The following is a 26,776-nucleotide window of genomic DNA, read 5'->3' on the forward strand; positions in this document are numbered from 1 at the left end:
TGGGCCCCTGAGCCTCCAGGTGAACTGTCTCAGCTACTCAGGACTTGGCCCCAGGCAGGTGCACTGGTATGGGAGGGCCCCATAGTGAACTCCCTAGGAGAACTCATGCACCCACCCAGGCTGGACTCCCTGAACTGAGCAGTCTTTTTGGATGGGTCGTCCACTGGAACCACTTGTTTTATCTGCTCTTCTCTGAATACTCTTGGAGTAGTTCTGTTCAGAGTGTCCCCCCTCAGCCTCCCTCCAGCCATTCCCCTCCTGCAGTGCTTCCATCTAAATTATCCCGGTTGAACTCCCTTTATTTAGTTGTCAGTTTCCACTGGAAAACAGAAGCGGTAACACCTGCAGCCTGCGGCTGCCCAAGGATTAAATGAGACCATACAGGTAAAGTGGTAAAGTGCTTAGGTCTGTATGTGGTCTAGAGTCCGAGCACGTAGGCTGTGGGGCTGGGAGATGGTGGCAGTTGCAATTCCACAGTGTCCACCTGTACTTCGGGCCTCGCTTTGCACACCATCTGTGCTGTGAAAACGTTCCGTGAAAAATCAAGCCATTGGAAAATTGCCGTGTTACTGCCTCAAAGAGTGCTGGTTCTCAAAAGCGGAGACCCCTGAATTCTTGCATGAATGAAGGTTCTTGCATACCCCCACCCCCACCCGTACACACATGTCTGTCCCGTGAGGACAAGTTTCCTCTGCACCTTGTCCCTTCTCCCAGGAACAAGTTAAGGAGGAGCCCACGGGAGCAATTCAGGTGAGGGTGTGAACCAGGGGCCCCCTTTCTGTGCATCCAGCCCGCCAAAGGCTTGTCCATCCCTTGAGGGGGGTCAGGCCCATTGGTGGTGGCTGGGGAAGGCAGAGGCTGCACAGGGGGAAGGTGCTCTCTGTCTGCTCTTCCCTTAAACCTGGTGTGGGCCCTTGGCCCTCGAGGCTTCCTTCTCCACTGGTTCACAGGTATGTCTTGACACCCACCCCATGGCGGGGGCTGATCCCGTGAGGACTCAGACCCAACCCTGGACTCACTGTAGACAGCTGTGCATGCTCTTGATCACGCTCTAGTTCAGTGGTTCTCAACCTTCCTAATGCCGCGACCCTTTAATATATAGTTCCTCAGGTTGTGGTAATCCCCAATTTCATTGTTACAAATTGAACGTAATTAAAGCATAGTGATTAATCACAAAAACTATGTAATTATATATGTTTTCCGATGGTCTTAGGCGACTCCTGTGAAAGGGTCGTTCGACCCCTCAAAAGAGTCGCGACCCACAGGTTGAGAACCGCTGCTCTAGTTTGATGAAGAGGAAAGTCCTCATGGCATGGGGGAGCTTGAGGTACAGGGGCGAGTCAGAGAGGGCTTCCAGGAGAGGTGGCAGGTGGCATTGAGCCAGGCTTGAAGCATGAGGGAGGGAAGAGACTTCCAAGAAGGAGGAACAGCATGTGCAGAAGCACTGAGGCCTGGCCCCTATGGCCCGTGGCGTGCGGAAGCAGCGTGGTGTGCGGAAGCAGCATTGGGGCTGGAGAGAGGAGCCCTTTTAAGGGGAGGGTGGGGCTGGCCATGGGAGCTGAAGGGCTCTGTCCAGGCTCCTGGGCGGGGTCAGATGGCAGGTTAATCCCAGGACTGAAGAAGGCTCGTGGGGGAGGAGAGGACAGGTGGGGGAGGGCGCAGAGCAGTGGCCCGTGCGAAGGGAGTGAACGAGAACATGGGTGGCAGATCTAGGCTACTGAAATTCTTCCCGAAAGGAGCGGAAGGAGGGTCGCAGCTAGATGTTTGTGCAGCCAAATTCACAGCAGCATTATTCATCGTAGCTAAAACGTGGAAGCAGCCTCAGTGTCCGTTGACCCATAAATGGATAAACAAAATGTGGTGTATGCATACAGTGGGATATTATTCAGTCTTAAAAAAGGAAGGAAATGCTGGCACATGCTTAAGTGAAATAAGACAGTCATGAAAGAATAAATACTACATCTGATTCCATTCATATGAGAAAGCTAGAGTGGTCAAATTCATAGAGACAGAAAGTAGAATGATGGATGCCAGAGGCTGGGGAGGTGGGGGGAATGGGAGTTACTGCTGAATGGGTAGAAAGTTTCAGTTTTACAAGATGGAAAGAGTTACGGGGATGGTGGTGATGACTCCACAAAGGTGTGAATGTATTGGATACCGCTGAACTGTAAACTTAAAAATGGTTAAATTCTAAATTGTATATTACATGTATTTCAATACAATGAAATGCATAGTGAACAGCAACCAAAAAAAAAAAAAATCTAGGCTAACGAGAAGGAGGAGAAAGTTGAGTGTTGGGGGTGTGAGGGGATTAGAGCTATAGAGATGGGTAGTGGTGATAGTTGCACAAACACTGTCAGTGAGAAAGAGTATGAATCCTGGAGTCCTCACAGATTGGAGTTGGAATTCTCACTGTGCCACCTGTGTTAGTCTGCTCCGGATGCAGTAACAAATACCATAGGTCGGGTGGTTTAACAACAGAAACTTATTGCTGGAAGTTCTGGAGGCTGGAAGTCCAAGTTCAAGGTGCTGACATTCTCTTCCTGGCTTGCAGATGGCCCCCCTCTCTGTGTGCCCTCAGATGGGTTCCCATCGGAGCACGCAAATGGAGAGGGAAAGCCAGCGAGATCTCTGTTCCTCTTGTAAGGGCACTGACCCCGTAATGAGGATCCCACCTTCATGATCTCATCTAAACCTGATAACTGCCCCAGGGTCCCACCTCCAAATAACATCACATTGGAGGTTAGGATTTCAATATATGATTGGGGGGAGGGGTACAGATATTCAGTCCTTAATACCAACTTTGGAGATTTACTTCACTTCAGTGTCTCAATTTTCTCATCTGGAAAATGGGGTGGTGCTGCCGGCCCCGGGTTATTGTGGGAATCTCATGTGCTTGTGTGTGTCCAGTGCCCCGCATCTGGGCGATACTCAGCAGGCATCAGCCATCACCAGCCGAGCTTCCCTGAGCACCTTCCAGACTCCACACCCTCAGGTGCCTCGGAAGGTCTGGGGCTCTGGGCGATATCCACTCCCCCCCCCCACACGCCCCCCGCAGGCTGTGATTTGGGGCCTCCTCAGCGGGGCCTAGTACTCTGGTCTTTAAGCAGAGGCTGGGCATGAGCCAGCTGTTTGTCCTCATGTTGAATCTGGAGATCTGGGAGACCTCCCCCATCCATTGTTTACCCATCTTGCAGGGCCCAGGCTTACCAGGGGGCTTCCAGCAACTTCTCCTGGGAGCCCTGCATAGAGAGAAGGCAGGGGCTAGGGCAGCCGTGGGCAAACTACCGCCCGCGGGCCGGATCCGGCCCGTTTGAAATGAATAAAACTAAAAAAAAAAAAAAAAAGACCGTACCCTTTTATGTAATGATGTTTACTTTGAATTTATATTAGTTCACACAAACACTCCATCCATGCTTTTGTTCCGGCCCTCCGGTCCAGTTTAAGAACCCATTGTGGCCCTCGAGTCAAAAAGTTTGCCCACCCCTGGGCTAGGGTCAGCTTTAGGTTGTTAGTTCACCTGGCCTGTTAGGTGGGTCAGGGTCAGAGCCCCCGCCCCCGCTCCACCCACCAAATAGAGGGTTGCAGATGGATGGGAGAGACAGGGAACCCCATCATCCTGTGAGGCTTCTTCATTCTGCTGGCATCAGGCTGTGGCTGGGAGGTCCCCGAGGCCCTGGGCAGGAAGGAGGAGAAGGTTGGGACTGCCAGGGCCAGGCGCAGGCACGCAGCAGGGCTGGGTTTTGACTCCAGGGCTTCTACCTCCCCACACTATGCCCATAACCACTACAGCCCTCCTTCCTGCACCTTCTCATCCCACCCCACTCTGACCCTGCTCCCCTGCCTTTGCAATCCACCATAGTCTGCTGCCTCCTACGGGAAGGCCACCCTCCCTCTCTGTTCTGTTTTTGTTTTCTCATTTTAAATTTTTGGATAGATAATCGATTCATAGACAGCAGGTGCAGGCAGCTGTCTGCCAGGCCCTGGGTCCAGCTAGCCAGACCTACACTCAACCATCTCCTAGGTGCCCAGCTCTTGAAGCTGGTTCCCCTTGACCTAGGGGCTGTCCCCTCCCAGGTCCAGACCTCTCTCCTCCGCAAATGTTGGGAACCGTCCCTGGTCCCGACCCTCCAGCCTTCCCACCCTCTGCTGCCCTGAGCTGATTGGGAGGCTCCAGGCTTTGGGGTCAGCTGGGCCTGAGCTTTGTCCTCCCCAGGGCCTGCAGGCCGCTGGAGCATGGAGCTGACAGCTGTCCCAGAGTTAGTGTACCGGACCCCATAGAAACACCTTCCCACCTCCAGGTGGCGAGTAGGCACCTGGATCTGCTTCCAGCCTCCAGAACTGTGAGAAAATACATTTCTGTTCTGTAAGCTGCCCAGTGCCTGGTACTCGGTTCTGGCAGCTCCGGCTGTTGCTGCCCTCTGTCTCCCCGCCACCCCAGCCCTCCTGGGCCCCTGGCCGTGCAGTGGGACCGGTGGAAAGAGCTCAGGGACTGGGCTTGTTCAGATCTCTTCCTCCCCCCTGATGAGGGCAGGTCCCAAGCCTCGTTGGTGCCATCTTGGAAATGGGAGGGTGAAGAAAGGGGCAAGTAAGTCAGCGACTCGTAGGCCCTTTCTTTCTGGCTCAAGGTTGAGCTCAGTGTCAATGCTAATATTTCCTCCCATGAGATGAGCAAACAACAAGGGAACTTTCCTGGGAAAGTGAGATGATGTGAACATCAAACTCGAGACCCTGCCTCATGCCAGTAGCTATTCATTCACTCTTGAGGGCCTCATTGAAATTTCCAAGATCCCGGAGCCGGAGGTGGAATTCAAGCCTGAAACAATCCCAGTGTCCATGGGTTGGAGGTGAACCACAGCCAAATGGCCAGGCGAAGTGGATCCCAGAGCTGCAGGCCAGGGATGGTACATGGGCTCTGTTTAATGTGGGGATTACCTGCATTCGAGTGAGTGATGGGTTGGAAAGTTCTAGAACTTTGCTGTCCAAATTGGTAGCCTCTTGCCACATGTGGCTATATAAATGTAACAGAAATTACCCTAACCAGTTTGGCTCAGTGGATAGAGCATTGGCCTGCGGACTCAAGGGTCCCAGGTTCAATTCCAGTCAAGGGCAAGTACCTTGGTTATGGGCACATCCCCAGTGGGGAGTGTGCAGGAGGCAGCTGATCAATGTTTCTCTCTCATCCATGTTTCTAACTCTCTATCCCTCTCCCTTCCTCTCTGTAAAAAAGTCAATAAAATTTTTTTTAAAAAATAAATGTAACAGAAATAAATTCAGTTTTTTGGCCTTGCAAGCCACATTTAAAGCTCTCAGTAGCTACCTGTGGCTAGTGGCTGTTAGCTGGACAGTGGCTGTAGACCACTTCCGTCATTCCAGGAAGCTCTACTGAGCAGTGCTGTTTTGTTTTTACTTTTTAGCTAGAGGCCCGGTGCATGACATTCATGCACTGGGGTGTGGGGGAGGGGGGTCCCTCAGCCCAGCCTGTGCCCTCTCGCAGTCCGGGACCCCTTGGAGAATGTCCACGGGGAGCAGGCCTAAGCTGGCAGTCAGACATCCTCTGAGGGGTCCTTGGCATTGCCACAGAGGCGGGAGAGGCTCCCGCCACAGCTGCTGTGCTCACTTGCTTCTGGCTGAGCGGTGCTCCCCCTGTGGGAGCACATTGACCACCACGGGGCAGCTCCGTGGTCAGTGCATGTCAGTGACCAATCATTCTGCTGTTCGGTCGATTTGCATATTAGGGTTTTATTGTATAGGATAGGAAAATGTGTGTGTGTGTTTTTTAATTGATTTCAGAGAGGAAGGGAGAGGGAGATAGAAACATTGATAACAGAGAATCATTGATTGGCCACCTCCAGTATGCCCCTCCCCTGGGGATTGAGCCTGCAATCTGGGCATGTGTCCTAACCAGGAATCGAATCGTGACCTCCTGGTTCATAGGTTGAAGCTCAACCACTGAGCCACCGCGGCCAGGCTGAGCAGCGCTGTTGTAGAAGGGTGTTGGGACTCAGTGAGAGAGAATGCCAGGCTCATTTTGGCAGTGACTGTCCTGACGTAGAGTCGGGCAGAGCGGGGTCACACCTGGCCGTGTTTGCCGTTGGAAGACAGGTGCTGGGGGTGTGTGCCGTGGGCCTCTGGACCAAGCAGTCGTGTGTGGTGTCGTGGGATGAGGCTGGCCTGGGCGGGCAGGATTTGGCTGCATTCTGAAGTCCCAGCACTCGCGGATGAGCTCTTCCACTTTCTACTCAGGCACTACCCCCTCCGGGTGCCTTCCCTGAACCCCAGACCCAGCAGATCTGCCTCCTCAGCAGGCACAGTGCTGGCCGTGGAACCGTGGTGGACAGGGCACTGGCTTGAGGAGCTGGAGCCACAATTCTACCATCACAGCCACGTGTTCTGACGTGGGAGTGACAGGGTGCCAGCCCAAGGCTCAGGGAGGTTCAAGACATGCCCAGGGCCGCCCGGCTTGCTGGGAGTCGAGGCTCACCCTCCTTCCCAACTCACAGCCAAGGCTCTTCCAGAGAGTGGCAGGGAGGCCTGACACGCTGGGCAGGGCTGGACAGGCGGCTGCCCGGGCCCTGGGCCGGGCACCGGGAATTCCAGGAGCCAGGCCGCAGCCCAGTTGGAGCAGCGAGCTGCTAGGTCTCCCAGGTTAGTGTCCAGAGCTGGCGGGAATCGCAGGTCACTTCTGTTTTATCTGGTTTCCATTTGCTTAACCTGCTCCTGACCTCCGAGGCAGCCCAGGGAAGTCTGAGGAGTCCCGCAGGCCCTCAGCCCACACCCCCAGCCGTGGTGTTCCAGGCTGACCTCAGGAGTGGTCACACACACACATACCTCTCGCCATTCAGGAAATTGACTGCCCCCAAAACCCAAGACACTTGAGAACTTTGGGGGTCTGGGAAAGGAAAATGGCATTTGTAGGCCAGAAGTGTTTTCTTTGGCCCTCCAGTGTGTTTTTTCAAAATTATACCAACATTTCAACATTGAGATAGATCACAAAAATCTGGATTTCCGTTTTTCCTTGAAAAATTGGAAGCTCTTGCAATCCAGGACCCACAGGGTAGCAGCTGATCCGAGCTGAGTGGCAGCTGCCCCGTTCCAGTAGGGTGGGGCCCCCGGCCCCTAGCACCCTCCGTCCCTTCCACTCTGTGTCCCCACACACCGAGACCCGGGACCAGGCCCGTGCGTCGTCATGCTTTTACCAGACTGTTTCTCCCTATATTCTTTCCCAAAAGTACAAGGGAGAAAGATGGGCTGAGGGGGCCACACGTTTCTCAGTGCAAATGAAGAATGTTCCTGGGTATTGAATATGGAAAGCGCGTCTCGCTCCTGGTTCTTTCGCCCGAGTATTTTGCAGGCCTTTGAGCTGTACTCCCTGTTCTTGGTACTCCTCACCATCCTCCCAGGCTCCCGGCTGGAGGGGCTCAGGGGCTAGAGGCTTCCTCGGTGCTGACATGGCCACAGACACGGGCTTCCGTTCCTGGGTCCTGCATCTCAGCTTCCCCTGGGTCCCGCTGTGGACCACAGTGGATGGAGCCTGAGCCCAGCTTCCACCACCCGAGAGAAGATGGGGCCCAAGCAGGAGCAGAGCTCAAACAGCAGGATCCTTGTGAGACGCAGGACCAGTTCTCCCCTCCACAGCCAACGTGAGCTGCTCAAAACATAGACCCCACCCGTTGCTCAAACGTTTCAGAGCCTTATTTTTCGTGGATCTCAGGTGCACCGAACATGATTCCTCGTCATCCTTGGTTTGTGACATACGTGTTGATCCTGCTCTTTCTTTCCTTTGGTTTATTCTTTGAATAGTATTACCCCCACTGCGACCATGACACTGACGGTCACTGCGGTCCACCCACACTTCTCTTTCCCTTGGCGCTATGGCTTTGCCCTGTGTGTACCTGAGAAAGGGCATCTGGCTGTGGGTCGTCTTCTGGGCCTGCTTTTCTCCACTCAACGGCGCGTGACAATGGGTAGAAGATGTTCAACCTGCCCATGGCTGTAGTGATCCGACCACACTGCCGGGATCCTTGCTCTTCCTCGAGGTCTGGGTCTCCCCTGCAGGCCTCCGCTTACACATCCCTCCCTGAGCCCTGCCCAGACACCTGCACCGAGGGAGGCCTGCGCTGCTTCCTATCCAAACTCTCCTTGTGGCACAGCCTGACCACAACAGACTGTGCTATGCTTTGTGTGCTGGGTTTTGCCAGCGCCCCATCCCAGCAGGTACCCCTCCCATCTCGAGGGGCTCGGCCTCAGCATAGGGACCCACCCCAGGGAGAGGGTGGGGCTCAGGCCGGCTTGGATGGGCTGAGGTGTGCAGAGCAGTTCTGTAGGGCGAGCTTGAGCTGGAATTAAGGAATTAAGGGCAGAGGAAATCAGCCAGGAGATATTTTTAAGAAAGATATTCATAACAGTTTTATTCATAATAGCCAAGCACTAAAAACAACCAAATGTTATCAAGAGAGAAGAAAAATAAGAATATGTTATAATACATTATTAATATATATAAACATACATGTATATTCACCAATAAAGACAATTACAACCCATATAATAAAACGGATTAATCTCAAAATCAATACGTGGGACCAAGGAAGCGAGGCACAAATTAGTGCCCACTCCGTGGTTCTGAGAGCTACAGCAGGCGCACGGAACCTGTGACAACAAATGGGAGCAGGGTGGCCCTCGTGGGTGTCAGGACTGAGGGAAAGGGGCAGAGAAGGCTGCTGTGGAGAGAATGTCCAGGGCTCCTTGCGTGAAGGGGTGGCGGTTCAATGGCCGTATACATCTGTCAAAACTCATCAAACTGCACACCTGAAATCTGTACGTTTTATTACTGTAAATTATGCCAGTTACAAATAAAGAGTTTTTGTGGGGGGAATGTTATCTGGAAGAGGTAGTGATGCAAGCCCAGACTTGATCTCATGAAAAGCATTTCTCACCAAAAACGAGGCAGGAGCCATGTGACCACCTCCAGGCAGACCACCCAGCATGCCTGCTCAACTGACATGAAGACCCAAGGGGGACAGGAAGAAAGGCTGGGACGTTCCTTCTCTGCTAGTGACGCAGCAGCCGCGTGGGGCGTGCACAGACGGTACGCGTGCGGCCATTGAGTCCCACAGACTGACCAGACCCGGGGAGCCAGCACCCAGGCAAGACCCGGAGGAGAAGGTTCCCAGGGTTCCAGAAGCCTCCCCACCACGCTCTTCCAGCCACCACTCCCTCTCCTGCATGCTATCCCAACTTCTGTTGCCTCGATGTGATTCTGCCTATTTTTGGTGCCAAATCCGGGATGTTCCCAGACAAGCCAAGAAGGCTGGTCCCTCAGCCATCTCCCTGCTGGCATTAAGGTGAACAGGCATTGCTGTGCCCAGCTTAAACATGCCACCCTGGGTGCTGACATTGATTGGGGGCAGCAGGGGGAGCTCAGGCTCAGAGGCCTCAGAGTGGCACGTAGAGGCTCCTTACATGGGCCACTCGCCCAGGGAGCCACCAGCATGTGCTGGCGGATTCACTGTGCTAAAGCCCCGGGGCAAGCCTCTCCTAGCCAGGTCGGCCTAGGCATCCGGCAAGGGAGGCTGGCCCCGCAATCTCTCTGGCTTTCCAACTTCAGCTTTGCACCCTCAGCAGGCCCACTGGGTACTTTTTAGAGTTCACCAGGTGAGTTCAGTGTGCAACCAAGGTTGAGAGCCAGTGCGTTAAGCAATAAAAAGCTGGGCTTTATGCAGGGCTTTGCCCACACGCTCTGTTCCCATTGTAGGAAGAATGGTGGTGGTCCTACTGGACTCGGTCCCTGTCATTTTTCCAGCTGGAGCAAATATCCACAGGTCCCTGACGGCAGAATTAAGACTAGCCAGGTGTCAGTTAAAAAGAGGCTACATGGGTAGAGTTTCTAGAAATAAGCTGCCCCATGATGGAATGAATTGCCTTGCATAGGAGTGAGCTCCCCCTCCCTAGGGGTATGCAAATAGAGGCTGGGTCTCCATCTCTCCAGGTTGCATTACTGAAGGAGGCAGCACACAATGGTCGCGGCCTTGATTCCAGGCCTCCTTGTGCCCCGCCCTCCTATCTGGGTGATTCCAGGAAGGTTCCCTTTGTGGTTTTGATGCAGAACCTGTGGTAAACTGTTCCACAAATTAAACTCTTGCAGTTCTTTCCCCTCAACTCATTTATCTGGTTCATAAATCTCAGTGGATTTGCTGCACGAATTTGCTTGGAAATGGCCCTCCCGTCTGCCGCTGCGCCCCCCCCCCCCCCCTTAAGGTCTGTTGTTGGAACAGGGCTCTGACGGGCAGGGCTTGTCGCCCAGGATGCCCGAGGAGAGGCCCGTGTGAGGGCCTAGCTCTGCTGGGTTAGGAATCTGAGAGTAAACAGATCAAGTTTCCAGTGTGAGCTGGCCACAGCAATTGAAAAGGAGAATGTTCTCTGAGATGACTCAGCCTCTCGGCTCCAGGGTAGAGGCAGCCCCAGGCCGTGGCTCTGCCCTGGTGGTCGGCTGCAGGCCAAGCCCAAGGGGGGCAGCAGGGGAGCTTTAGAGTGAGTGGTGTGCAGTTACCCTCCATCCCATCGGATGAGGGCACAGGCCACAGTCTTGGTTATCTAACAGGTTGCTGTCCTCAGTTTCCTCATTTGCGAAATGGGGATCAACCATTCCTGGCTCAGAGGGTGGATGTGAGAAATGAGGCTAAGACCACTGCAGCCAGCGTAGGCAGAGAAGTGCCCATCGGAAGCTCTGGGAGAGAGCCTGGGTCACAGTGGTGGAACCCAGTGAGAATTGGAGGGAGGGTGTCATGTGAGGCCCCCTTGAGAGCCACCTACATGGGGAGGAGAAGAGAAGTCACTACAGGAAACAAAAGAGGAGTGTCCGTGTCAGAAGTTAGAGGAGGCCATGTGGTAGCTTCTAGCGGCCAGGGGAAGATGTTGGCCAGCCTCGTGGGGTCCAGCCAATAAGTCAAGGACAGGAGCGCATGAGGGAAGAGGCTGTCAGGGTTGGCTGGTGGACGTCATTGGTGAGCGGAACAGGATCAGATGGAAGGTGAGGCCAGCCGGTGGCAATAGAGGGTTGATGGTGGCCAACTGGAGGCCTGTTTGGTGATAGAGGGGAGTGAAGAAGGCAGTGGCCTGCGGAGAAGATGGAGATGAAGGAAACATTAGCCTGCATGTCACTAGGACAAGGAAGCCAAGTATGAGCGAGGCGCCTGTGGGAATGGAGAAAGAAAAGGAAGGCTGCCTTGGTAGTTTTTCTGAGACCAGAGAGAAGGGTTAAGATGGATGGGAAAAACAGATGTTTTGAGAGGGGGAGGGGGTCTCGCCACTTGGCCTCAATGTTAGGAAACTGAAGAAGGTGCAGGTTGGGGTTCAGATCATGCATGCCCAATCAAGAGCCAAGACACAGGGTTGAGCAAAGGCGGGGGGGCGGGGGGCTGCAAGCAGGGGCAAGATCTAGGCCCTGCAGAGATTTCTGAGCTGGAGGTCATAGCTGAGGAGGACAGTCCTAGACAGGGGTTATCTAAGGATTGGGGTCAGCTAAGGGGGCCACCCAGGACACCCTGCTCCAAAGCCAGTACAGAATTGGAGCGGCCGCAGGAGATGAGAGAGGTGCTCAGGTGACCCAGGAGCCAGGGGCACTCAGGGTTACCAGGCAACGGGACAACAGCTGCACACAGTACCCCAGCTTGGCTCCAAAGTCCTGTAATAGCAGCCCTCTGGGGACTGTCGGTTCCCAATTAATAGTGTCAGGGACTTGGAAGGAGGTGGGGGGGGGGGGGCAAGTACTACAGATTGTTTAGATTATTGTTTTCAGCGTGCTGACAAAGAGCTGCTTGCCCCCTGGAAGGATAGGAGGTTGTGTGTGTGTCCTCACCGTAGTGTGTGGCACAGGGGGAGTGGAATAAGCTTCCACTATGTCAGGAGAAAACCAGGGGAACATCAGTGCCCTCATCCGAAAGGAAGGAAAGAGACTGGTGCTGTTGGAGCACGCGTGTGTGCCCGGTGCTTGTACCTGAAGAGATGCCAGCCTGTCCCCTGATCCAGCAATCAGTGGGGTTATGCCCCTCTTTCCGAATGGGGAGACCGGCTTAGGGCTGTGTAAATGTCAGACCACGGAGCTGATACCATCACTGGGACTCCAACCCTGGCCCCCTGGCTCTGAAGCGGTGCTTTTTGCCGAGCATTAACCACTACCACAGGGTCATCCAGGGTAGGACCAGTCTGGACTGTGAGAACTGAGAGTAAACCCTCGGAGGGTCAGGTAGAGGCTGGACTGTGAGAACTGAGTTGAGGGGTGAGGATACATCTGTGCAGCTGGCCAGAGTCTAATTGAATGACCCAAATGACGGAGATTGTAGTCTTTGGACCAGTCCTGCCCGTTCATCCTGGGCCCCTTGCCTGATTCTGGCACCTGGACCTGCCAGGCCGCCTCCTCTGGAGGCTCTTTCGCTGAGTGCCCTACACCTGTTTTCGCCCAGCAGCCTGTGCCAGCTCCGGTTCTGTGGCTGGGTCCTCCACGCCCTTCTGCTGGACCCCAGGCCCATTCCCTCTAAACTTCTGCCTGGCCCAGGTTCCCAGAGAACAGTTTCCTTTGCCCCAGGGGACCTCAGCTCAGGTTCCTGACTCTGACCCATCGAGCATCCTTGCATGGCCTTCCTTATCCATATTTCTAGATAATTAGAGTTAATGATGTAATCAGCTCGTGTTTAAGCCAGAGCAGAAATAGGACCTCTTGGTACCCTTCATTCAACCAGAGGTCTCCCGCGTCCCCCACCCATGCCCAGGGAACTGTGTTCTTCATTGCTTTGCTTCCTTTTCGTGTCATTCTATTGCAACTACGTGGAGTTGTAAAGGTGGTCTAGTAGTTTGATTTTGGGGGTTTTTTTAAGCTGCTTTTAACTCTAAAAAGAGGACCATGCTGTATGTCATATTTGGGGACTTTTCCACCTATTACGTTGCTAAGATTCTTTCACATTTTTGCAAGTCACCGTAGATTGTTTGTTTAGACTGTTGGGTAATATTCTTCTGTCGTTGTTGCCCTCCTCTTCCAGTGATGGGCATCTGGGGCGTGGCCAGGTTTTTGTTGCTGGGAACAGGCTATTATAAATTCTCTTGTCAGTGTCTCCCATTACACATATGTAAGAAGGTGGAATCTCGCTGGGAAGAGCTGAGTCATGGGAAACATGCCTCCAGGTGCCCTCACCTTAGAGATTGCCCAGCCTGTTGGACCCGGGGCAGTCACTGCCTTAATCTACCTGGGCATCCGTGTTCCTGTCTGGAAAACACTAATTAATGATACCGCACATGCACTCGGTGCTGATTACGCCCAGACCCAGTGTCTAGTCCTGTGCTGGGCACGGGGACTTAGCTGAGAAAGACTCGGCCCGGCCACGGTCCAGGCGCAGCGGAGACAGGCCTGAATCATCTCACCAGCACCCGGGGTGTTCCCCTCGCTGGGAATGGGCTGGTGGGTGCAAGGGTGCACCGGGGCGGAAGCTGGGCCAGGCCCCGCGGTCCCTCGTGAGATGGCTGGACTTCTGCTGAGGGCTGGGGTGGGGGCCACAGGAATGGGGAGATCTGAAACCAGAAAGAGATCGCTGAACACAGAGAAGCCAAGGGCCCACAGGCAGAAGGTGCGCTCCCGCCTGCAAGGCCTGAGCACTCCAGACAGGAACGCTGCCAGGGACATCCCGTTCCCCTCACTCCCAGGCCAGCTGCGCCACTCGGCTTCATCGAGTGACCGCACTTCAGCAGCCTCGAGCACATCCATGTATGTTCAGTCCCTCCTTAAGCCCTCACCTGCAGGGGAGGTATTTCCAAGCCTCTCTCACAGGTCAGGAACCTGGGGCCAATTGAGGACCAATAAGTTGTTCCGCCTCATCTCAGGGAGGTGGTAACGCCAAGATTCCCACTGGGGCCTTGTCCACCTCAGTCCCCCCCAAGAAGGAAGTAAACCACCAGGCCTTGCCCCACGTGTGCCCTGCACTGCGGTGTGTGTGTGTTCCCAAAGCCAGAGGCCTTTCCCAGACTGTCCTACCCTGGATGACCCTTCTGACCCTGCCCCCTGCCAGGCCCCTGGGACCGGCAGCCATCCAGCAGCTCTCCAGAGGCCTGCGCTTCAGGCCTCAGGGCAGCCCCACAGCCCCGGTGTCTTACCTGCCCCAGGTTTCCACAGAGGAAAGGAGTAAAGCAGTTGGGACCAGATTTAAAGGTGAGCAGATTTGGCCAATGCAGGGCCCCACCTCTGCCTGCCGGCCTTCCCGGTGCCTCCAACCAGAACACTGGCTGTGGGACACAGTCTTTCCCTGCCTTGGCCTCATGTTTCTCCCCCAATTTGTTGAATATTATTTCCTGGCCACAAGCGGACCCACGCCTACCGCCGGCAGCCTGGGCCAAACCACCGTCGACTCTTGCCAGCTCCTTGAAGAAGAGTAGTCTCCTAGCTGGTCTCGGGGTCCTTACCCCGTCCTCACGGGGACCACAAGGCATCATCCTGCCCCCGTTGCCTGTGAAGTCATTGCCTGTCATTCATCCCCTTGCCCCGGCCACTCAGCCCTCTGGCCTCTGTCACTCCTGGCCTCGGGGCTTTGCACAGTCTCCTCGCTCTGGCCTCCCGGGGACAGCAGCATAATGCACCTCTTACAGGTCTTGTGGGGACCTGCCTTTCCCTGCTCGACTTTATTGTAGCCAGACATACGTGACACAGGTGTACCATCTGAACTGTTCTTCAGTGTACAGCTCGGTGGCATTAAGCACATTCACATTGTTTGTGTAACCATTACCACCATCCAACTCCAGAACTTTTTCATCATCTCGCACTGAAACTCTGTATCTATTAAACAATCGCTCCCCATCTCCCCTTTCCTCCAGCCCCTAGCAACCACTTCCTGCTCCGTCTTTAAATTGTAAACCCCTGTTGTGCTAGCTTGTCCTCTCTGCACTTTTTTTTTAAAATATATTTTATTGGTTTTTTTACAGAGAGGAAGGGAGAGGGATAGAGAGTTAGAAACATTGATGGGAGAGAAACATCAATCAGCTGCCTCCTGCACACCCCCTACTGGGGATGTGCCCGCAACCAAGGTACATGCCCTTGACCGGAATCGAACCTGGGACCATTCAGTCTGCAGGCGACGCTCTATCCACTGAGCCAAACCAGTCAGGGCCTCCCTGCACTTTTTATTTGCTCTGTGGTACACACCATCATCTGATCCACTATTTTACTATTCCACCACCACCACCACCACCACCACATATAAACTCCAATTGTCTTATTTAAGGTGTGTCCCTAGCACCTGAAACAGTGACTGACTGGTTTGTTGAAGGACTGAAAGATTGCCTGGGTCTCAGGGACTTTATCCAGACCCTACTAATTCCTTCTGCCCTACTGAGCCTTTTCTGCAGTTCCTACCTGTGCAAGTCCCCCTAGAATTTACAAGCGATGTTGCCCACACTGTCTGATTCTCCTGGCCGCCCGTGACATAAGCCGATTTCTTTTCGGTCTTAATGGAAAAGAACCTCCTCTTCAGGATTGCCCTTCAAATCACAGAACCAACCCGGGCTTTCTTTCTAACTACAGTCGGAAACGGTCGCCTGTCATTGTTAAAGACGTAGAAGTGAAATGTAAATAACACGAGAGACCCATTGAGGGAGGACCCACGAGAAACATGAAAACGCTGCTGCTAGTTAAGAGAACAAAGGCTGACGCACACCAGGCCAGCACCCTGGGGAGGCCCGACGCACTCCGCTCCGTCGCCACGTTGTGTGAGTCTCCTGTGCAGCACGGCAGGGGCAGCGGAGTGGGTCAGACCCGGCCCCTCCATGTCCCCACTGTGACGTCCTGCAGAGGACGGGGCCAAGCCTCCCTGGTTCCAGCCCGAATAGGCTGCACTTTGCGAGAAAGACTCCGGGCTTTCCCGGCTGGTGCTGAAATTGTAAATGGGCTCATGGGCATTCAGAGGCCCTACTTGAACGAAAAAACAAGAACGGTTTGTAAACAGGTACCCGGAACGTGCTGGAAGACTGTTCTCGGTCCCGCTGGTAGCGTGTGAAGGCTCTGGGTTCATCTCAAGGCCCGGCTGGTCAGGCTGTGATGGCAAAGGTCTGAGCTTGTTCTCTGAGGAGCTGGCAGGGCCTGGCTGGCACAGGGCACTCTGGCCTGCAGGAAGCAGGCCCCGGCCCCACAAAGCTAGCTCCCACTTCCCAGCGCCCTGGGTCCTGCAGGAGAGTCCACGTACTGGCAGCCTTTGCTGAGCCCTGACTACGTTAGGGGTCTTTGTGGTCTGGAGCCGAGAGGAAGTGAGCACAGCCGGCAGGTGAGTGGAGAAGGCGGGATGGATGCTAATAGGAACTTCCACTCAATGGTGATTGGTCAGGCCACCCCCCTGGTGCCGCGATCTGGATGGCCGCTGTCCTCAGACACACCACATGTCTGAAGATTGCCCAGGTGTGGTGTGTCAGGGAGCAGGGTTGGGCCCAGGGCTGCAGGTTTGGCTGCAACGCAGATTCCCTGGCAGTGTAGATCTGGGTCCGTCTCTTCCGTCATACATCATCATTCCTTCCCGGCCTACCTGGTGGGAATTGAGCTATTGGGGAGGTGAATGGAGACTTTTCAGCAAAGCTTTTTACTTGGGCTCAGTGTGTGGGAACCAGGTGTTTCAAAGAATCAGAGACTCAGCTTCACCCATCCTCCCCCTCGAGGCAGTGGTACCCTTCAGAGAACTGGCAACGCACTGCCTCCCAAGCCAGCCCATTGGTCTCGGTAGTCAGCTGGCTGTAGAGCTTTTCTTTACTCGGAACACAAGCTGGCCTCCCTGATGCCTCCCTTTAGCTCAGTCTGCCCACCAAAAAGAAATAGCCAACATATGAGTGCTCACCATAGTCATACGGGATTTTCGTCATTTATTCTTCAACAACAACCCTGTGACATAGGTAGATACTGTTATTATCCCCATTGTACACATGAGAAAACGGGGCACAGGGAGTAACCTGCCTAAGGTCACACAGCCATAAGCAGCCACGTGGCTTCCAACCCATGGTCCACAGTAACCACAGAGACTTAAAGGCATAGCTGGAATCTTCCCCAGGCCAAAGGGGCGCAGGCCAGGGTCCCCTCAGCTCCTGTGGGCAGGCTCTGTGTTGGCCTTGACGCTCTGAACAGACATGGCTCCTGGTGTGGCCTGCCCTCATCCAGTCCCCATGCTCTGTTCACGGAGCCCAGGGAGGCATTGCACCCCCTAGACAGGGGACTTGCGTGATTCTTGGGGTGTGTCCCGAGCCAGGGCTCACCCAGAGCTGCTGTTCCCCCGTCTCCCTCCTCCATTGGTGAGAGCTCTAGAGTTTTGTATCCCATCTACCTGAGTGCTCCTGCAGGACCTGCCCAGTCACCATGGCACACAGTTGCACAGGTTGTGTCCTCTCGATTCTGCAGCACTCCTCACACAGACTGAGATGGATGAGCCCTCTCCTCCGAGCTGGGATACCACCTGCCCAGCTCCCTGGGCAGCAGATAGATCTGTCTTGGGTTCTGGTTGGGGCTTTTGTTTCACCTCGAAAGGTATTTTCCAGACACTCAACGGTTCTGGAATCGTGTCTACGTGCCTTGTTGGTCCACCCTGCTATGGAGCTGGCAGGGTTCCCGGTGGCCCAGGCACTGCCAGGCTGGAACTGGATGGGAACTAGCCCGCCCTGAAGCGGCCCTCGTACAGAGGAATGAAGCAGCTCACCACCCGGGGCCAGGATGGGACTGGAACCCAGGCCCCTGACTCCAGGCCTGCGGTCATCTTCTCGCTCTCCAGGCTGCTCTCTCCTGTCATTTCATCCTGTCCCTAAGTACCACGAGGGCATCTAGAGGGCAAGCAGATCTCCTCCTCCTCCTCAGGTTTCCTAGTAGGCTGGCTGATTGCTGGGCTTGGGTCCTCTTTCCCGCTCCTTGTAGACCAAGTGCAGAGAGGCCTCAAACAGCGGGGCCTGGCATCTATGGTGTGGATTTAGCCACGACTCACTGGAGAGCACAGAGTGGGGACTAGAGACTTCAGTGTCTCTCAGTAGAGGGTACATCAGGGCAGTGCCACGCCAGGGCACGTAGGGCTTGTTCCGATTGGGGCTCCTCTGGCCTTGGAGGTAGGTATGTGGCTGTAGTCCACTCTATTGCTCATCAGACAGTGAGCTTTGGTCCTGTGCCCAGCCAGGTGTGTGTACAGAGAGCCTCCAGCCCTTGCCTGTGAGAGTGTATGGTCTGCTGGGGAAACAAGTATTCGTAACGGGTTATGGCAAGTTCTCATCATGCACAGTTGCTCCCATCGAGCACTGCCCAGGTCTGAGGGCAACTTCACATACACTGTGAGGCGTGCGAACTCTCCCCTGGAGAGTGAGGCACCAGCAGCCCACAGTGGCCTTAACACCCTCTTGTGCACAGTGTAAGGCTGTAGGCTATCAAGGAGGACCCGCCTGTTTGGTGGGAGGTGAGGGAGAGGAGGTGGCTGGTGCCAATCCTTAAACTGGGTCTTAAAGGGTGAGACGGTCACATCGACATATTCATACCCCATTTACACAGAGGCCGATGCTGCCTTCTGCTGGTGCCTGTGCCTCCGGGATGATTTATATGGTCTATTTCTGGAATGTCCCTCACAGCCGAGAGGGCATTGGGAGCAAATGCCACATCTGTCAGCCTTCACGGGGCTCTCTCCCCCACCCAGCAAGTACCTGCTTATGGCAGGCCAAGGACGGGGGTTGAGGGGGTGGCTTCCAAGACTCATTCTGAGTGCACAGGAGTCCCCAAGAAGGAACTGGGCCAGACCAGTGATAGCCACGCACTAAGGTGATAATTTGCCGTTGTCCTGAGCAATTACAGATTTCACTTGTCCAGGCAGTCGGTGCAAATTGGATGTGGACAGGCAGGGACAGAGATGGCATTTGCAAACCAAAGCGCTGGAGGGAAGTGGAAGAGAGAGTGCTGTCGGTTGGGCAGAATGTCAGAGGGAGGAGAGTGAGTGCCACCCTGTTCACAATGCTGGCACAGGCATTTCCTTCAAAGTCAGGCTCACGGAGGTATAATTTACACCCAGTAAAATTCACCCTCAGGGTACAGCTCTTTGAGTTTTGACAAATGCGTATAATTCTGTAGCCACCACCACAATCAAGATGCCAAACACCCCAGCACCCCAAGAGTTCCTGGGTTCCCCTCCAAAGTCAACCCCGGCCCAACCCCTGGCAGCCACGAATCTGCTCTCAGTCCTTACAGTTTTGCCCCTTCCAGATGCCACGTAAATGGAGTCATATATATGGCAACCTTTTGAGTCCAGGTTGAACTTAGCAAAGTGCCTTTGAGATTCATCCACGTGACAGCAGGAATCAGTAACTCATTCCTCTTCCTTGCCGGCCAGGACCCCGTGGTGTGGCTGAGCCGCCGCTCTGCCAACTCTCTAGCTGAAGGGAGGGTGTCGGGTTGTCTCCACTTTGGGCGATCACACATAGAGGCTGCAGACCTTTGCATGCAGGTCTGTGTGCATGGGTTTTCTCTCTCTGGAATCGGTACCCAGGAGTGGGATTGCTGGTTCGTGTGGTCGCTGTACGTTTAACTTTGTAGAAACTTCCAAACTGTTTTCCAAACGGCAGTATCATTGTGCGTTCCTTCCGGTTCCAGCTGCTCTCGTTCCTTGTGAAAAATGTAAAGGCTGAAGTAAAAGGGTGCCGCCGAGTTCTGTGGTCGGGGCGGCTGGCGGGAGAGGACGGCCAGGGGGAGCGAGCTGTGGGCACTCCGGCCGCCCGGTCCCCTGGAGATTCCTTTCCCATTTAATCTGTGGAGTGATATCCGGCCATGGCTGGGGCTACTCGTGGGGCCTCTTTCTGTCACGGCTCCCGTGATGGATGGGTTTTACGCGCCGGGCATGGAGCCCGTGCTGGGCCTCACGCTCCAGAGCGGCGATGCCAGATAAGTGACCACGTTTCCTGTGCACACCGTCTCTCCCTGCAGCTGCCGTTCTGGGGGCCGTCCTGGCTGAGGGGGACAGAGACAGGCATTGAGGGGTGAGAACCCCGTTACCCCGTGACGGAAAGCCTGGACACGGAGCCCAGCTAGTCTGCCAGGCAGCAAGAGCATGCTTAGGGCAAGACAGCAGGGACGAGATAAAGGGGGCAGAGTGATTACCAGTCCCTGCCTGGCCTGGGGAAATGGATGGGGGGTGGGGGGGGGGGACGAGCATCATACACCCCAGGCTAAGTAGTATTGCCAAAGGCCACATGTGGCCGTTCAGGGATCTGTGTCCCAAAACCCACACAGACGTCCACCCCCTCCCATGCAGAGAGGAAGAGTCGCCTGAAGGCCGGGCTGTCGTCTGGGTGATGTGAATTAGGACTTAAGTGACAGTGGGAGCTCTTCAGTTGGTGAGGAGGGGCCAGGACAGAGACCTAGAGGTCGGAATGTGAGGACCAATGGATAAGACAGTTCATTTGCATGGCCCCTGCCAGACCTACCCTTCAGCCACTTCCTCCCTGAAAAAGTGGGATCTGAGCCTATACAGGATCCCAGAGGCTTGCCGACTGGGGGTGCAGAGGGGACGGTCACCATCTCTAGGCCTCTCTGAGACCTCCTGAGTCAGGAGGGTGGGGGCGGGGTAGGCACAGCGTACTGGAGGTCACCAGCAGCCTGCACTCAGAGCTCTGGGTAAACCGATTCATCTGCTGGGTCACCACAGTGTCCGGCCAGGACTCATGCAGAACTAATGTGACATCCGTGTCTGTCTGTCTGTCCATCCGCACAGGTGCAAGTTCTTCAGTCTGACTGAGACCCCGGAGGATTACACCATCATCGTCGATGAGGAGGGCTTCCTGGGTGAGTGCTGCTCCCGCCGGGGGTGTGGCCGAACTGTGCCCTGCCATCGAGGCCGGCTGCCCGCCTCCTTATTTCTGTCCCCGCCCACACCCCGTGGAGAGCCTTCTCCTCTCCCAGTCTCCTGGCTGTGGCCCCTCGCTCTCTGCCCGGGAGCCTGGCAGGAAGGCCCCGAGCTAGCAGGGTCCGCGACACCGTGCCTCCCCGGCCGAGAACTAAAGCAGCCACACATTTCATTGAGCATCTGCTGTGAGTGAGGTGCTTTAAATTGTCCTCAGTCCTTGTCCCCATTGGCGCGAGCCCCAGGTGCCATCCTTCATGATGTCCCTTCGCCTTTTTCCCATGCGTTAAATTGAGATACCATGCACATGCCATAGAACTCACCATGGTAAAACTCGGCAGCTCACCAGGTGGTGCAGCCATCACCACCCCGACTCCAGAACAGTTTCATCACCCCCAAAAGAAGCCCCATTACCTGTCAGCAGTCATCCTCCCTTCCCCCCACATCCTTGCAGTTGTGTTATTACAGTTTCTTACGTTTGTCCTCGTGCTGCCCGATGCACGGTAGTTTCCGCGGAGGTGGTGTGTGCATGAGGAGCTGGGAACAGGAAGGGGATGTCACTGCCCAGGCGTCCACGCAGCACGGAGCTGGGCTCCCCAGAGCTGGTGTCTGAACCACTTTCTTCAAAACGTGCAGAGGACACAACACGTCCGACACTTTTAAGAAACAGTCCCACCCCAAAGACAACTGGTAACTTTTGGTACTTCCTGTCTAGCTTTTTTCTGTGCACGTTGTTCCTTTTTTTTTTAATATATATATTTTATTGATTTTTCAACAGAGGAAGGGAGGGAGATAGAGAGTTAGAAACATCAATGAGAGAGAATCCTTGATTAGCTGCCTCCTGCACACCTCCTTACTGGGGATGTGCCCACAACAGAGGCACATGCCCTTGACCAGAATCGAACCTGGGACCCTTCAGTCTGCAGGCCGACGTTCTATCCACTGAGCCAAACCGGTTCGGGCTCCTTGTCTCTTTTTACTTTCCTTATGACCATGCCATATGGAGAAGTGCTTTCACTTAACGTTGACGTCACATTACACCTTAAAGTTTCCTGTGCCTTCACAGCCGCTCACAGCTGCCACGCGGCCTTCCCAGTCCCCTAAGGTTAGGTTTAAACTTACTTTAATTTTTCTCCAGTGATAACATTATAGACCCTTTAAACGTGTAACATTTGCCCTTATGCAGGTCAATTCCTAAAATGGGGTGTGAGAAATGGCATATGGTCAGAAGTTGGCTGTTTTCCGGTTCTCCTGTTGACACCCCGGGGAAGCGACCACCCAGCTAGACTCTGTCATCCTACCCGCAGGTGCTCCAGAGCACCTACCAGTGTGGGGATGGTCGCCGCGCCCCGCCCCCCCCCGCCCAAGGACATCATCTCCTTTCCTGACTCAGAGGGGGCATCTCGTGGCCAGGGCAGGGAGAGGGCAGGCCCCACAGGAGGCCCTGCCTCGTCGTCGAAGGCACCCATGTAGCCACTCACTCATTTATTCAGCAGACGCCATCTGAGTACAGGAGCCACGGATACGCAGACACTGTGCTTGGGCAACCCAAACACGTTTCCATTTTCTTACGGGCACCCATCATGCCTTTCATGCAGAACTGCTGAGAAGGGTGGCACCTTGAACGCTCCGGAGTATCTGTTCTCTGGTAATAGATATTCTGTCTAATCCTCCTCCCCAGACGAGACTGAAGTCTCTACCTCTTGAGGCAGCTAATGAGCAGACACCATGAGCAAGGAGAGAGGGAGGCCGTGGACCTGGCAAGCCGGTTCTGCAGGCCCTGGAAGGCCATGTCTGCAGGATTTCTCACTCACCAGGGAGATGCCCTGCAGAGGAGTGGCTGGTTACCTGAGCAGCCTCCAGGGCTGCAGGAGGCTGTGTTTACTGAGCACCTGGGGTGTGCCAGCATCTCGTAGGCCCTGGCGATGTAGCTGGAATTGAGAGACACCATCTCTGACCCCAGGAGCCTCGGTGCTCTGCGGCTTCTGGGTAAGGGTCTCCCTTCCAGGCTAGCAAAGCAGGCTGCTTAGATAGCTGTTATTGCCTCAGAAAAAAATATGTATACTCTCATGCTCCTGTTGCAGAGCTACAGGGGCAAGTATACACAATAAGACTCCCCTGTACCCGCTGCAGAGATGCATCACCACCTGGGATCATTCCGGTGGCCTGAGGGTAATCAGTAAAGACCCGTTTTATAAGAGGGAAAACTGACATTAAGGTGCCCACAGTCCCTGAGTGACGGGGGCCCATTTGAAACAGGAAATGCTGTGGTGAATCCCAACAGACCAAGGTCAGGGGCATGGGAGACGGGGGATGGGCCAGTGTGTGGCAGGGCAGTGTGAGAAGGCCCCAGAGGGGAAGATGTGGGGTGGAGGCTGCCAAGTTCACCCTCTCGCCTCATCTCTGGGCGTGGTTCTCTTAGGAGGCTCTTCTTCGGAAAGGGAATCTGGGCTGTGGCTGCCCCCGTGGGACGGGGAGGCGTGACGGTTGTGCCGTGCTGTGTGAAAGATGGGGCCCCGTCTCCCAGTTCTGCAAACATTGCTTCTCACCCAAGGGCCTCCCTCGGCCAGGGTGCCTTGATTGTGGTTCGCTGGCAATATCGTCAGCGTGGAGCTTTCTCTGTTAGGAGCCAGCAGCTGTCTGCAGTTCACATGTGCATCAAATGCGGGGCCTGTCCTCAGAGGGTGGGACAGTTGTCAGTGACATTAACCAGACTGCTTCCTGTTCCATGTGGAATTTCAGAGGCTCTTGGCTCAAATGGATGCTATGTGTCTGCATGGCAAACCAGAGGGGTCTGTGTGCATGTGTGTCATTTGATCTTTTATATGTTTAATGAGCACCTACTATGTGCAATTGCTAGATGCTCATGGGAACCCAAAACAATATGCACGGCAGCCCCTGCCCTGACCTCTGGGTCGTGGGCAGCATCTTAGGTTTGCAGTTAAGCGGGGCGCAGTGCTAATCAGGACCCCTTCACTGGCCCCCACCCGTCACAGGCCCCTTACCTGCGTCAGTGGTGTCTGTAACATGCTCCTTGGACCGTGACTAGCCAAAAGGTAGAAGGAGGAAGATGTTGAGAGGTAACTGCTGGCTTCATCCTGGGCTAAGATGAGAAGATCAGGTTCGGATCTAGCCCTGCTACACGCTGCTGATCATTCTGGGCAAGTTGCTCAGGACCCTGGGGCCTCCATGGCCTCGTCCCAAACACAGGATCGCCTCCCTCCCGCTCGGTGCTGTAAGGCATGCTCGTGGCTACAAGGCACATGAGCGGACCCACGTCGTTCAGACCCGTACTGTTCCAGGGCCAGCTGTGCCCCTTTACAGTGAAAGTGAACATTTTTTAAACTCTTGATACCCTTGACCCAACTGCCCTCCAGAACCAGCAGTTGAAGGCACCCGTGTAGTCAGCAGTGTGACCAGAAAGGCTCTGGCCTTTGCTGAGCACTCAGATGGGTGCCAGGCACTCAGCTGAGCGCTCCAGGCGGATTATCTCATTTAATCCTCCCAGCGCCTTCTCCAGCCGCTCCTGATCTCATCATCCCACATCTGAAAACAAAAGCCCGGGCCCAAGGTCGCACAGCCAGGACTCAACCCTGCTGCAGGCGGGCGGGCGGAGCCTGAGAGACAGGCTGTGTGGAGGACACGCCACATAGTGCAGGGACCTGCGGGTCCTTCGGCCAAAACGGGGGACTCCTGGGGAGGAGGGAGCCCACCCAGCAGCAGAGTCGCCCAACTTTGTGACCCGGCGGGGGGGGGGGGGGGGCGAGACCTGTTACCTCCTCTACCAGGGAGCGTCCTCAGCTCTGAGAAGCTATATTTAGGGTCTGGGAAGATGGGCAGTGACAGATAATCCATTTCCGTCTTAGAATGGGTCCACTTTTCCTCTAGGGAAGAGCCAGTGTGCCGCCTCCTGGCAGCTCGTCCCCACAGCCCCAAAGCAGCACTTGGGCGCCCTGAGGTTTGGCCAGGGTGGGGAGGGGGCCCACTCAGCCTTCCCTCTCCCCCAGAATGCCAGGGCAGCGTTGGATGTCCACAGGGCCGGAGGCAGTAAATGCTGTGGTTTCCAGCCACTCTGACAAACCCCCCTTCGGGAAGCCTCCGTGGGTGACCACGGGCCTGCCACTGAGGAACCTCAGGGCTTCTGTCCAGGGCTGAGAGCCAGAGCGAGATTATTCGCATTTCAGATCCGAGCTGGGCCCCGGTTCTGGGAGCATATTTGCTCTGGGTCCTGGGGCCGAGAAGTCTCTCTTCTGACCCCTTGGGTAACGGGTAGAGAGACCAGACATGGCTACCTGAGACCCAGCGCCTTTTAAAACGTTTTCTCCTGCTCTTCCTCCCAAACCTTTTCCCTTTTCTGGGAAGCTGCCTGCCTCTCCAGCCAGCCTGGCCAAAGACTGGCCCTTCTCAGCCGATATGACCAATGGGCTCGCTGAGCTGTGGTCGCCATGACGACCAGAGCTGGGCAGGTAGGAGCCTGGTGGGGCCTCACGCAATTTCCCCTCCTTGGAAGCCATCCTGCCGGAGGCCCATGCGGCCTTCCCTGGTTATCGCCATCCTCCTCACCAGTGTCTGGGCCCCTCTTCTTCCTGGGGACCTGACCCTTCCTCCCGGTCGGCGCCCAGGACAGGGCATGAGGCTGTCAGACCTGGGTTTGGGTCCTGGCACTGTCCTTCCCTAAGTGACCATGAAGTCACCGCCCTCTCAGAGCTCTGGTTGTGGTGTTCTCAGGGGCAATAACAGTCCCTCTGGGGGGTGGGTTTGAGCAGGTGCCTGTGATACGTGGAGAGTCCTGTGCCAGCCTATAGGGTCAGCTCCGTGGCTGTGTGTTCCGGGAGACACGTGTGCCCACATCCCGGGCGCAGGCTCCTCTGGGGGCTCTCAGGACGGGGGAAGGGGACGGTCCGAACGTATGGAGCCCAGGTTTTACGAGCTGGTCAGGGAGACTTGCTCTTTGCTGTCATTCTGAGCCTCCCCCACGCTGCCCCTGCCAGTGCCAACCCCCAGGGCTCGCTGGCTCTCAGGAGGGACTGGATGACCGTCACTGCCCACCTGGTGGTGGCACCCTCAGGAGCCCTCCTGGAGCTGGGCGTTCTTCCAGAGAAGCCCAGCAGGCAGGTCTGATTGAAGCAGAGAGGAAACCCAGGCCCCCATCCTGTCTTCTGGCTCCCCTCCAACCCCAGCCTCCTGGGAGGTTCCTGGGAACCCAGTTTGAAAACCATGGGACTCATTCTACTGGTGTAGGTCGTGATGGCAGCACCTGCCACCCAGAGGGTAGTGAGGACTGAAAATAACAAAATCATTGCTGACTGCTGAATACTCATCCTTTGACGGTTGAGGACTGAGGCCCAACACAGATAAACCACATGTCCCCGTAGTTCCCACCCTCCTGAGCCGTCGGACACATCCAGAGTCCTCTGAGGGCTTCCCGGCTCGGTCCTCCCACAGCAGAGCCTTTAAGGCCGGTCCCATCCGCCTCTGACAGATGAGGGCACTCGGGCACAGAGGGTGGTGCTGGCCAAGGTCACACAGTTGGCCCCACGTGTCAGTCCCTACTCTGTGGCCTGCTCTGCTCTAGGGACCTGGGGCCCATCAGTCACAGGCCTGCCTTCTGTGTCCCCTCCAGAGCTGCCTTCCTCGGAGCACCTGAGCGTGGCAGATGCCACCTGGCTGGCTCTCAATGTCGTGTCCGGTGGTGGCAGCTTTTCCAGCTCCCAGCCCATCGGGGTGACCAAGATCGCCAAGTCGGTCATCGCCCCGCTGGCCGACCAGAACATCTCCGTGTTCATGCTGTCCACCTACCAGACGGACTTCATCCTGGTAACCGCAGCTCTCGGGCGACAGGGACATCCCCCACAGGCATTGTCTGCAGAGTTCTGTGGTCCCCATTCTCTGATCAGCTCAGAGAG

General features: G+C 55.3%; 1 protein-coding gene across 2 annotated transcripts in view; it reads left to right on the forward strand.

Moving 5' to 3' along the window:
- The window catches only part of CASTOR2 (cytosolic arginine sensor for mTORC1 subunit 2), a 49,796-nt gene that overhangs the window by 11,712 nt on the left and 11,308 nt on the right, over nt 1–26,776 (forward strand). The window contains exons 2-3 of one of the 2 annotated variants that reach the window (XM_059693414.1): nt 20,742–20,812; nt 26,494–26,687. In XM_059693414.1, the coding sequence (XP_059549397.1) occupies nt 20,742–20,812; nt 26,494–26,687 (265 nt within the window). Of the gene's footprint in view, nt 1–20,741; nt 20,813–25,254; nt 25,337–26,493; nt 26,688–26,776 lie in introns of those variants that run through there. The other variant, XM_059693415.1, reaches the window with a different exon arrangement.

This window comes from Myotis daubentonii, chromosome 4, assembly GCF_963259705.1.
Source record: "Myotis daubentonii chromosome 4, mMyoDau2.1, whole genome shotgun sequence".
In the NCBI taxonomy this organism is placed as follows: Eukaryota; Metazoa; Chordata; class Mammalia; order Chiroptera; family Vespertilionidae; genus Myotis; species Myotis daubentonii.